The sequence below is a fragment of the Alnus glutinosa genome, chromosome 2 (genome assembly GCF_958979055.1).
Source record: "Alnus glutinosa chromosome 2, dhAlnGlut1.1, whole genome shotgun sequence".
In the NCBI taxonomy this organism is placed as follows: Eukaryota; Viridiplantae; Streptophyta; class Magnoliopsida; order Fagales; family Betulaceae; genus Alnus; species Alnus glutinosa.
Window position 1 is genome coordinate 34029158 of NC_084887.1, and position 12501 is coordinate 34041658.

Here is a 12501-nt window from a genome sequence, read left to right on the forward strand (position 1 = left end):
GCGTAGAGCATATCAAAGACTAGCAAGCCAAATGAAAACATTCTGTATTTGTGATCGCGAATAAGCATGACAAGAAAAGGAAATTACACATTACTTCATCATATCGGCTAAAAGTTAGCATTACATTTCATTGTTTCCTAGACATATATCAAAAGATCATCATTGCTTAAAATAAACGTGAGTGTAGACTTTCACTTGTTTATTAGAACATGAAATCTTATGAACTGAAGGACCTATATCAATTAGTTAACAGAGCAGATGGGTGGAAGGTCCAATGAGCTCCAAAGTGACAATTCACCATCGTTGCTCGAAGAAGAGGAAGAAGACCCTATTTGAACTGAACTTTGCAGGTTTCCCTCCTCCCTCTTTCTCATCACTTCCACATATTCTTCTTCTGCATTCTTCTCCACTTTGCTGTTGTTACATGCCTTCTGTAGGTTACTTAATTGGTCAGACATTCCCCTTCCTTTCATATTTCCTGCTATGAGCTGCCGCTTTAAGCACTCAGGTATTCCATTGAAGGCATAGAGAGAAGCTGAGAACTTTCTTTCATATTTCATCCTCTTCATGGCTGCTCTAAGCATTGATGGCTCATCAGTGTAGTTCTCTGGCTCCACCGGTTCCTCAATCTCTTCAGCAATCTCAAAGGGTGAATAGAAACAGTTTCCAACAGCATCCAAAAATTGGAAATCCTGAGTTCCAATATCAGTGCATGTTTCTTCTCCATCTTCCTCTCCTTGCCCTCCAAAATTACCATCACCACTACAAGTCTGTGCTACACTAGTACTGCAGTTATAGTCGAAGTCGATTTCTCTGCCCCCAGAGTCTTCCTTTTCAGTTAAAAAGGATTCAAAATTTGTGTTCATGTAATCATAACTAGCACTTGCACTAGTACTCGGTACAATGTTGTTGTAGTTGGTGTAATCTTCAGAATCGTTAAGGTAATCTGTGAATGAGGTATCTGAGAAATCTGTTGCTGCTTCTCTGTATAGTTCTGCTTGTTGCTTTTCTTGCTGGCCAATGGGCAAGGAAGAATTGGATGAAGCAGTGCAAGTGTTATTTCTTGCTTTGAGCCTTTGGAGAAGGAGGTTAGTGATCTTTGAGGGAAGAGCTGGCGATGAAGATGAAGATGAGGAACAAGGCCAGAAATTTGTTCGAGTGTTGGCACCACGAAGCAAGCAAGCAGCCTCATCATATGCTCTGGCTGCTTCCTCAGCTGTATCAAAAGTGCCTAACCACACTCTTATCTTTTGTATGGTGTCCTTAATCTCAGCCACCCATCGACCGGATGGCCGTTGCCGGACACCAACAAATCGCTTTCGGGCTCTTACGGGGCCGCCGAGAGCTGCTGATGCTGCAGCTTCCTTCACCATCTGATCCCAACCCATGGTTTCCTCACTAGAACTTCTGTCTTCCACTGCTTCTCCAGCCTTTCTCTTCCTAGCCATGAATACTTTGCTGTTTCTGTAAGGGGTTCTCTACTCTATATCTCTTTTTCTCTATGCTTGGTAAACTTGTGGGGGGATATTCTTTAGCTGGTGAAAGGTTTGGTTGCTATGCTTCTGTCTATGTTGATCTGTTGCATTTATATGAAGGCAGTGGAAGATCCTGTCAAATGAGAGTTGTACGCTGTAAGGGTCCTGCAGCTTGTTTTTGTTTATTTGTTTGTTTTTAATATTGGCTTCATATCGAAACATATGGAGGCTTCTCTTTGACAAGAAAGTATAAAACAGGCCATGTAATTGATGCAGTTTAGAGAATTTTGCTTTGACCGAGCCAAAGGGATACCTGGAGGCTAGAGTTCGGTCTCTTCCATGATACTATTTTAATAATTCATCATTCTTTTAGCTTGGAAATGTAAGCCTGAATGGGTCATTAATTACAGTTCTCTTCTTAATCTATTTGATTATGCTGTTATGATTTATTCAATGGAAATAATCTATTCTAACAAGTCATTAGCCTATCCTTTATCATCAAGGAGACACAAGCATAACAGTCGTCACTATTGGAAAAGTGACTACAATAGGAGCAAAGGTTACCTTTTCCTGGTATTGCTTGCAAATAATTAAATGCATTATTAAACTGTTTGTGTAAAACCAATAGGACCCTAAAAATCCAACATCATGTCGGTTAAGTTTTGCTCGGATGCTGCCATAAAGTGCAATTTTCAATTATATTTCCTATCAAAATGAAATCCTGCTACTGCATTATATTTGCACTTGGGTGTCACATTCTGGTAAAGGCCTCTGATAATCCACATAATTAGCCTATATATATATATATTTGCACTTTGCTGTTAAAATCACATATTAAAGTACCTAGTATTTGGTTTTCCATGAAGAGAACGTAATTTTTGATACTTTTCCAGCAGGGTTGGGAAATTATATTCGTGTTGACCCATATAGTCGTATATCTATGACTTGACACGACAAAAATCTGACTTATGAACTCGAATTGGCCAAATGTGTTTTATATCAATTGAGCCGGTTTCATTTACATGTTTATTGTCTTCAATGAGACCCAGAAAAAGAGGCAGCCAGGAAGACAATCAACAATAATTATGCCCTAATTAAGACAAGTATGAAAGGAAGTTTATTCCTGGTCATTTTCATGCCCAACTAAGCTCCATAATATTCCTGATTAAACAAAATAAGCCCCTACCATTTTGCTTTTGTTATTATAATTGAAGTCAAGGAAAACGATTTCTCCAAAGCCCCACCACAATAAGCCTGTCCAAATCCACTAAAGCAGACAAAAAAATAAATATTTTATTACACCCTTTTTCAATATTCTTTTTCTGATACTTTCAATAACAATATTATGTTATCTTTATTCTTTTAATTAATTTTGTATCCTAATCTTGACGCTCTTTTCTTCACCCGGCAAGCTGAGATAACGACATTCCTGGACTAACTCCAATTTTCTATCTGCTTGTTAAATATTGTAATTGCTTATACGCTATGCAACAACCCACATTACAAGTTAAAATTTGTTCATTGCTTAACTCGCCGAATTTGACACGTACACTTGTCAATCATAGAGCTCATTTTTTATTTTATCTTATTTATTTATTTTTATTTATTTTTATAATGTTTCTATATCAACAAAAATGTATTTACCTACTTTGATTAAAAGTTAGTTACCAGGGTAGCTTTTGATTTTGTATCATATATATATATATATTTGAAATTTCCTTAGTTTTAAGATATCTAAACATGCAAGGTGAGGTAATTAAGGCGTAACTTATCAAATATTAATTAAAAGATAAACTTCATTTAACCCCTTAAATTTCTCTCACTTTTGTAATTACTCACCAAAGTTAAAAAAACTTTTAATTTAATGTATCAAGCTTTTAATTTTTTGCGATCTTACCCCTTCCATTAAGGTTTGGGGGAAATGGTCAAAGAGTAAAATGATCATTTTACTCCTGTAAATTTTATAAAATTACAAAATTACTCTTAAATTATAATAAATTTTTTTTAAAGAAAAAATATAAGGGCATTTTAGAAATATGAGCCACCTCCATTAGGATATTATGTTATATCCTAATGTAGGGGTGAGATTAAGGTTTTTTTTTTTTTTTTTTTTTTTTTTTTTTTTTTTTAAAGTTCAATAATATACTAAATTGCGAGTTTTTAAACTAGGAGTTGCAAAAGTGATGGAAGTTTAGGAAATTAAATGAAGTTTCTCCTTAATTAAAAGATTAAGTCTACCATATATATATATATATATATATATATATATATATATATATATATATATATATATATATATATATATATATATATATATATATATATATTTTAACGTTTAAGTTTTGTAGATAAGCCATAATTTAATACGATATCATAACTAATTTTATTTTATTTTTCTTTAGTTTAATTAAGATATCTAAAACATGCAAGGTGAGGGGCGAACTGAATGGAGTTAGTTATAACGATCTTGCTACTATGAAAAAAGATGCTATACGTGCTCAATTGGGTGACATTTGCGAATTAGATGGTGCTACTTTTCAATCTGATGGTGTTTTTTGTATTAGTCTAAAGGGTTGGTTTATTTTGGAAATACTTCATTTGCTTTTCTTATTTGGACACATTTGGCATGGTGCTATAATCTTGTTCAGAGATTTTTTTGCTGGTAGTGACCCAGATTTAGATGGTAATTAAGGCACAATATGAATTAAATGATTAATTAAAATATTTAATTAATAATTTAACATGGTATCAGAATCAAATTTCTGTGGCCTTTGAAAAACTTGCTTTCTACTCGATCAGAGGATCGGATCCATATATACCTTCTTCCCTTAAAAAAAAAAACACATAATTCTCGATCTTGTATTATTTTTCTTTCTCTAGCTCCTTGTTTCAACAGCAGTTACGACACCACCTCTAGTACAGTTGACATAGTCTTAACTTAAGCATCAAGCTATAATACAGGAAAACAACATGCAGTTAGAGACAAAGGGAAAACGAGGAGGAGGGAGGTGGTCGCAAAATCTCATGGAGAGTGCATGTACTACGTACATGTGTATCCATAACAAAAGAAAGAAGAGACCAAGTTAAGTCCAAATGCCGACAATTTTTCCTTCTCCTAAACGTACGTTATGTCCTTGATCATGTCGGTCTCTTGTCCCCTGTTAAATAAATCAATAAATCTCCTCAAACATTATCAATAACAAATACTACTTGTTCTTCACCGATCTGTAAACGTACATTATTTAGCAAAATATCGACATATGGGCATATATATATACACGCATGCATTTGTTATCAAAAGTCAAGCAAGCAAAGAATAGGTAAGCCGTTTTTAACTACACAAATTAAACTCTAGCTTGGGCTGCATGCTATATTGCCATGTGTAATGCCTTTGTTCTTCCAATTACGTACTATATATATATATATATTAAGGAAAACAATATATTAAGTTAGAGAGAATATAGTATTAATTAGCCATTAATTATCTTGATTGGACGAATGTGGCAAGCTAGAGTACCGGAAGATGTACGTAATCCAAGGAATTGAAGATGTCAATCGCCGTTGTTGTTACTCCACGTGGATGTCCAGGAAGAAATCAAACGTCTCCAAATTTCAAACTGTACATATAATATAATAATGGATGATCAAGTGTACGTATATATAATTCCCTATATATGCAGGGTCCAGCACATAAGGTTTGTTTGTTTTGACGCATTCCAATCGATTATTCATCAATCTAATAACCGACCCAAGTGGGCTCAGTTCAGTAACATAAGTTGACCCAATCAATGATACAAATTGGCCGATCGTCGACCTTGTTAATGGCCCATCAGCCAGCCTAGTTTCTACAACCCATTATTGACCTAGTTATCCGGCCATAACGCTAATGCCTCTAGTTAATTACTGCATCATCGTCACCAACCACCTCCGGCCACCTTACAACCAACGCGCGTCGATCTTTGACCATCGGCCATCCATTCTGTTGTATCTGGGGATCGCACAACCACCTTTGGCAATCATATTTGCTATCGTATATTATCATTCTCCATCTCACGCCATCAGCGAGTCAAACCGTCAAGTCAACCTAGCAAATCATAACCAAATCAACTAAAAAAAAAGAGATGTGTTACATGCACATCACTTTTTTAAATTAACTATTAGATCTGTAGGACCCACATGTGAATCTTTATGGGTCTTACAAATCCAATGGTTGATTTAAAAAAGGAAAAATGTTAGATTTACAACACCAATACAACAATTGCACAACAACCATTCACATGATGGTGAGCCCGGCTCATATACTAGGACCCACTATCATGTGAGAGGTTGTTGTGCAGTTGTTATATTGGTGTAGTGCAAGAATCAAATCCCATAAAAAAGTGATGTACAAGAGATGTGCAAAAATCATTTCTCAAAAAAAGAAGAAGCAACTCATAAAGTCAACTTGGTACGAATTTACACAGTTCAAGAAAAAAAAAAAAAACTACCATACAAAAAAAAAAATGTCAAATTATTCTTTTTCTTCCAAACTTAAGCTTCTACCTTGAGTTTGAGGAGACTGTTAGAATATATATATATATAAAAGATATATTTTTTTTTTCATATTATTTTGAATCTTTTGATGTATTTTTAGTTGTACGTATTTACCACAATGATCAGTTTGTAATGAAATCTCCATAATTTGATTACATTTTCTAGTTCACTTCACCTACCGATCTTATTTTCACATCACCTATCATTCAATACAGATATAGTCCGGCCTATTAGGTTCTTCTTAGTGGTAGACATTAGCCTCTAAGGCCAAATCATCTCAAATTTCTATGTTCTCACTCTTGCTTCTGTTCTCCTCCTCCTCCTCCTCTTCTTCTTCTTCTTCTTTTTATTTTTTATTTTTATTATTATAAATTTATACAAATATATATATATATATATATATCTTAATTTCATGAATACGTACAATGGGATATAGTACTCGTATATTTTACTTTTTAGAATGCTAAGAGTATGTTTATTTTTGTTTTTAGAGAACAAAAATAGAATTCACAAATTAATAAGATGTAAATGTTTTTAATGGTTTTGTTTCCCCTAAATTGAAAAAAAAAAAAAAAAAAAGTTTCTGGAAGCACTATTTTCATGGACTTATTTCAAATAAAATGTAAACTAAGTAAGAAAAAAAAAATGCAAATTAGGATGGTCGATCATCAACTTAATTAATTCTAAAGGTATTATATTTTGGTTTTTTTGAGCTGATACACATTTATCTTTTATCCATATCTTATCTATTTTCTTTGCAAATTCATCATTAAATCTGTGCATGAGACCGTACCACATGTTGGTCCCACACATTCAATAGTGAATTTGCATAAACAAAAAATTGGCAAAAGATAAAACCAAATATTTCTTTTTTTTTTTTTTTTTGTTTTCACGTCTAGGTTCTCAAATTTTGCTATTGAACAGAAGGTCCAACTTCGTTTGAGATGTCTGTTAGCCTATAAAGAAAAAATGACGCCGTGTGCTAAAAGCTAGTATTTTAATCTTGACCGTTCAAACCCAATAAGAGGAGATGCCCAATTATTGAAACACAGGAGGCAAGCCAAATCCAAATCTGATACCCTAAAGTTAGAACTCAAGACCATGAATGACACCTTAATTTGTAACCGCATGTCGTCTTTAATTTCACTCACTTTAGGAATTTGCAAGGTCGTTAACAAAACGACATTCATACCTATTGGGGCGACAAAGGACGACCTTTCAACTTCAAACTTGCTCGAATAAACTTTTTAACAGTGCTCCTACTAAGTGCTAAGTATCACTCACTCACCTCAAACACTAGTGCTTGAAAGCTATGCAGCTCTACAAAGATGAGACCACACTCACCAGCACTACCTTCATAGCTTAGTACTGTTCTCCATAGCCAAATGCTGCATTTCTCCTCCAGCCTCAACTCTCACAACTTCAATGAAATAGACCCGCTTTGGAGTTCCCTATGAAATGAGGCCCGGAACCTAATCACTAAGAAAAAGTTTTTGGAACACCAGCAGTATGCTCCTTAAAACCCTTTCCCTTATCTAAATGTAAAAAAAACTCTCAAAAACCCACGTGCAACAAATTAACTCTCTTGGTGTTTTCTAAACCAAATGAAAGCCAAGAAAAGCTAAAGTACTAACCAAGATTTGAGGTACGTAACACTTTAGCTTTCCTATTCATTATTTTACGAAAGAAACTTGGAGCTCAAATTAGTTTTGAGTTGAGAATGAAATCGAATTAACTTACAAGATCTAAACTCCCATTATTCCTAAATAGTTCAGACTTAAGTGGTAGAGCAGTCGACTGTTAATTGAATATTGGTCATAAGTTCTTTTTGTTGTTGAATCTTTCGTTGGTTGTGATAGAATATTTATTAAATAATTATATTTATTAATCTTTATATTAAAGGAATTGATAATTTAATATGGTATCATCTTAAGCTCAATTAAATATTTTATGTGTTGAGTATACACGTTAGGGAGTGTTAGAGCACTCTTGGGCTTGGGCTTGGGCTATACCCAACGACTGTAATTTGGGCTTATTCCTTTTGAATTGAATCACATCTAGAGAAGAAAGTCGGAAACAGAGATAATACGACATATATAGTAGAGTATATGTCTATGTGTATAGGTCCAGTTCCATAGTTTGTTAGGGAGCCCAATTGATGTGCTGACTACGCGTATTCATCGTGGAAAATAAAACCAACAAACAGAGACTCACTCCACAGATAATCAACGTACGGCAGGCGCGAAGCGGTTTAGGGGTGGTTTTGTTTGTGGGAGGGGTGGCACGGTGTCAGACGGTGTGGCCAACGAGATGAAAACGATCGGTGCATATGGGTTTTGGTTCTTTGGGAGGCATCGGTGGGTTGTTGGTGTCGGTGTATTGTCGATTGGTTGAGAAAACGATCGAGCCTTAAGCTCGATATGATACCAAAATTGACGTAGTACCAGGAGGAATTTGTGAAGAACAAACACAAACAAGCAAAAACTGATCAATATTACTTGTATTGAACGAACTGCATGCTCGCTTGAATAAAATTAAGGAGTACGTACGTACACTGATCTACTTATTCAAGATAGATGCATAAACTAGAATACAAACAAAAAGTAAATTGGTCCAAATTCGGAAAGGAATAGGACTTGCTCTTTGGATGTCAATTGGAACTGAAAAAACAAACAACAATGAACAATCTAATGGCCCCCGCCAGGGGATGGTTCTACGTTTAGGCGGGGTGAAGGTGGACCCGATGTACCTCCTTCTCGTAGGCTCCGAAAGGAAACTATTTTGTTGCTACTAATGTTCAGACCTTCAGAGCTGCCTTCTACTACTCCTGGTACTATCTTCGTCGACACATCAAGTGATAAACTCTTTCGATGATCACCTTTCAGGCCAAATTAAAGAAAGATCATAGCAGGTGATCAGAAATAATCATATATAGAATCAAGGAATTAATAGACAATATTAAGTACATGAAAATATAATCAACCTAGACAAGGAGATCAAATTAATAGAATGGCTTTAAATATGTTGTTTAGAGACGTACACATGCATGCACGGTACTATATATGGTAGAGAGATGATGAATATAAAAAGGAAGCAAATAAAATTAGAAATTTGTGGTCTCACCACTCTGATCAGCCAATTCTCGAGCGTTAATTGAAGAGGGAGAGAAAAGAATGGAAGCCAAGAGAATGCCAATAATAAGAATGGTCTTCATGTTGGGTGTCTTGAATCTTGTGTTCACCATTTCCCTCCTACGTACACTCCTATTTATATATAGTGGATTCAAGTATTATGATCGAATTTGTGTTGACTTATATAAAAGAGTATTGAATATTTGTGCTTGGTTTCTACTTTTGACTAGAGAATACAAGTTAACGTCAAACTCTCATTTCAGAACTTCAAGTCTAATTTCGCAACGTCTCTCTACTGTATGTTCAACTTTAGCTGGCGAGACTTTTGCTTCTTGGATAAGTCTGTTCCAATACCATTTACCAAAATTTCCGGCCTCTTGTCATGCCATCATGACATTCAATTCATATATATATATTGGATCTATCATTGTGAAGATACTGCAAATAATAAGAATGGATTTCATGTTGGTGGTTGGATTGTGTCAACCATTTCCCACATGTATGTTTCTGTTTCTTGCCCATTTAAATGCAAACTTCACGTGTTTCCTTTTCTAGTCCCGGCCCACTTACTTTGCGTATATATTATGTAAATATTTCATCTCATCACCAACGCAAACACGTGATCCTACCTAATATATATGCTTTAATAACTATTTACGTGGACTTATTTCTCGTACAATGTGAACTCCCAATTTGTTTCAGGGTCTTTTTTTGAAAAATACTTTTGGGGTGGCTGAAAATTATGGTTCATCTAAAAGTATTTTCTGTTTACCAAGAAAAACAAGGCTAATGAGGCCAGGCGTATGATGCGTTTCATATTCGTAAAATATTTTCCACCACTCCAAGCAAACCAGCATGGCAACCTAGGTGCTCTAGCCAGTCGTTAAGGTTGGTATCACTGTCGGCCAACCACAATGTGCTGGACCCAGGCAGAGTCGGCAAGGGCGCGGGCGTACTTGAACACTGATCCTAATGTGTCCATGGCATGTGACAGCATACATATATATATGTATATGCTTTAGATCGAGAAGGCCGAATATGATTCTCTTCATTTTACTTCTATTTCATATATAGTCTAGATTTTATTGCATGTGTTAATACCTCTAACAATACTATAAATTCAATGAAGAGGGAAAATCTTTTTCAATACAAAGAGGAAAAGAATTAGATAAAGGGAAAATGATGAGAATGCAGCTAGAAAACATCTTACAGGTTGTGGCCCGATTTGCCACATGATGAGCACAAAAGTTTATACTTCGGTTAACTTTACGAGCTGTCCAACTAATAGAAAATGGAATTATGGAATGAATAACGAAAATAGTGGAAGCAATTCTCCATTCTTGAATAATGGCGGGCAATTGAATAGTTAGAGTAACTATAAGCGAATCACATTTTAAAATAAAGTTTAGTAAGTCCTGCTTTGTGCTTTCACCACTTTGAGTGGTCATGCTTTGTGCTCTCACCACTTTAAGCTAGCCAATCTACGAGCTATAATTGAAGCAGCCAATAAAAGAACGGAAACCAAGAAAATGTAGATAATAAAAATGGCTTTCATGTTGGTGATTGGATTTAATGCAATAAATCAGCTTCCACACGAAAAAATAAACACATTTTTCTCAAAATTTTTCTATTTTTTTAAAAATGTCTTGTGCTTTGAAAAGTATTTTTAGAAAAGTTTTTTAAGAACATGTTTTGAAGAAATCAATTTCTTCATACATGACATAAGAAGTCTTTTGGGATAATTATACTTAACCCCCCTGATTTATCCACGGTGTGGCGATTTACCCCCCAATGTACCAAAATTGGTACATAACCCCCCAAACTTGCCAACGTGTGGCAAAATCAACATTCTGTCCAATCGACCGTTTGTTTGGACAGAAAATCGGTCACGTGAACGTGCAAGTCACGTGACCGTTTAAGACAGAAACCCTCCCCAAGTCACGTGACCGACTTTCCGTCCAAACGAACGGTCGATTGGACGGAAGGTTGATTTTGCCACACGTTGGCAAGTTCGAGGGGGTCATATACCAATTTTGGTACATTGGGTGGTAAATCGCCATACCGTGGATAAATCAGGGGGGTTAAGTATAATTATCCCAAGTCTTTTAATACGAACCACCCCTAAAGGCCAAAGTGAAAAAAATAAAAGAAAAGAAAAGAAAAGAGAAGATGTTTGGTCCTTGGGGGTGGCCGAACCGATCCTATACTATGAAAAAAAAGCAAATTTTGGACAGTTTCAAACCGTCCAGAAATGCAAAAAAACCGTATGGAATCAATTCCAGATGGTTTTTTCTAGACGGTTTAAAACCATTTAGAATATAATGTCGCTAAATAAATTTATGAACGGTTTGAACAAAACCGTCCGCAATTACAGACGGTTTTGCTCAAACCGTCCAAAATTTATTATTATTTTATATATATATATATATATTTTGTCCACCGAAAATTAGCTTCCGTCACCACTGAAATTAGCTCCGATCACTACCGAAAATCTGCTCCAGTTACCACCATCCACAATCCAGCCTTTCAGTTGCACCAAACCCCCCCACCGAAACCCAGAAACACCAAAACCCAGAAACATGAAACAACCCAGAAGCATCGAAACAACCTAGAAACACCGAAACCCACCCCAATTACCAACTCATCACCTCCAACCCCAAACGACCCAGAGCCGGTTTCGGCCGGATCCGGTCGGAAATCCCGACGTCCTCGCCAGATACCCTAGAAATCCACACACAGAAACACAACCAAGAATCACTGAAACCCACCCCAATTACCAACCCGTTAGCTCCAACCCCGAACGACCCAGAGCTGGTTTTGGCCGAATCCAGCCGGAAATCCCGATGTCCTCGCCATATCCACCGGAAACTGACGCACACCTGCGTGGGTTTCACAGATTCGGCCCTCCATCTCCGGTGCTCTCTCCTGCCTTTCTGTTCCAGTCGTCCCGATCTAGCGGTTCCGCCTAGATCCCGTCGCTCGTCTTCACTCGCCAGCCAGATTGAGAAGAAGAAGATCAACGAGACCTGCACGCCCTGTCTCTTGGGAATTCTTGGCCAAGTGTGTGAATAAAGTAATGTGATATTGTGCAGATTGTGGGATGGTGTTATATGAGTCGTTGATAAATTTGAAAGAGATGGTTGAGATGTGGGGTGTTATTTTGTGGTGCGGATCGATGACATGGAATTAGTAGGGATGAGTTTTAGTTTTTGAAATTTCAAACGGTGTCATTTAAACCGTATGTAAATTTTGTAGACGGTTTTATTGAAACCGTCTGAAAAATATTTCCAGACGGTTTTATTTAAAATCGTCTGAAAATTTACAGACGGTTTCAAATAAAACCGTCTGGAAATTATTTTTCA

The 12501-nt window shown here is 36.1% G+C and overlaps 2 protein-coding genes across 2 annotated transcripts; both read right to left on the minus strand.

The window, feature by feature from the left end:
* Positions 1 to 67: 67 nt before the first annotated feature.
* Positions 68 to 1752, minus strand: LOC133861503 (ethylene-responsive transcription factor ERN1-like). Its single transcript, XM_062297289.1, has one exon. The coding sequence runs from the start codon at positions 1446 to 1448 to the stop codon at positions 243 to 245; it is 1206 nt and encodes a 401-aa protein (XP_062153273.1). The 5' UTR covers positions 1449 to 1752; the 3' UTR covers positions 68 to 242.
* A 6728-nt stretch (positions 1753 to 8480) lies between these two features.
* On the minus strand, positions 8481 to 9348 carry LOC133859947 (uncharacterized). Its single transcript, XM_062295536.1, has 2 exons — positions 9132 to 9348; positions 8481 to 8886 (listed from the first exon to the last, which is right to left on the minus strand). The coding sequence occupies exons 1-2, from the start codon at positions 9250 to 9252 to the stop codon at positions 8696 to 8698; spliced, it is 312 nt and encodes a 103-aa protein (XP_062151520.1). The 5' UTR covers positions 9253 to 9348; the 3' UTR covers positions 8481 to 8695.
* Between the last annotated feature and the right edge of the window lie 3153 nt (positions 9349 to 12501).

Bases quoted from the DNA above. Each gene is read 5' to 3' on its own strand.
- LOC133861503 (XM_062297289.1), bottom strand. From the start codon at position 1,448: ATGGCTAGGAAGAGAAAGGCTGGAGAAGCAGTGGAAGACAGAAGTTCT.
- LOC133859947 (XM_062295536.1), bottom strand. From the start codon at position 9,252: ATGGTGAACACAAGATTCAAGACACCCAACATGAAGACCATTCTTATT. The intron at 8,887-9,131 runs GTGAGACCACAA...TTGGCCTGAAAG, and splicing joins AGAATTGGCTGATCAGAGTG to GTGATCATCGAAAGAGTTTA.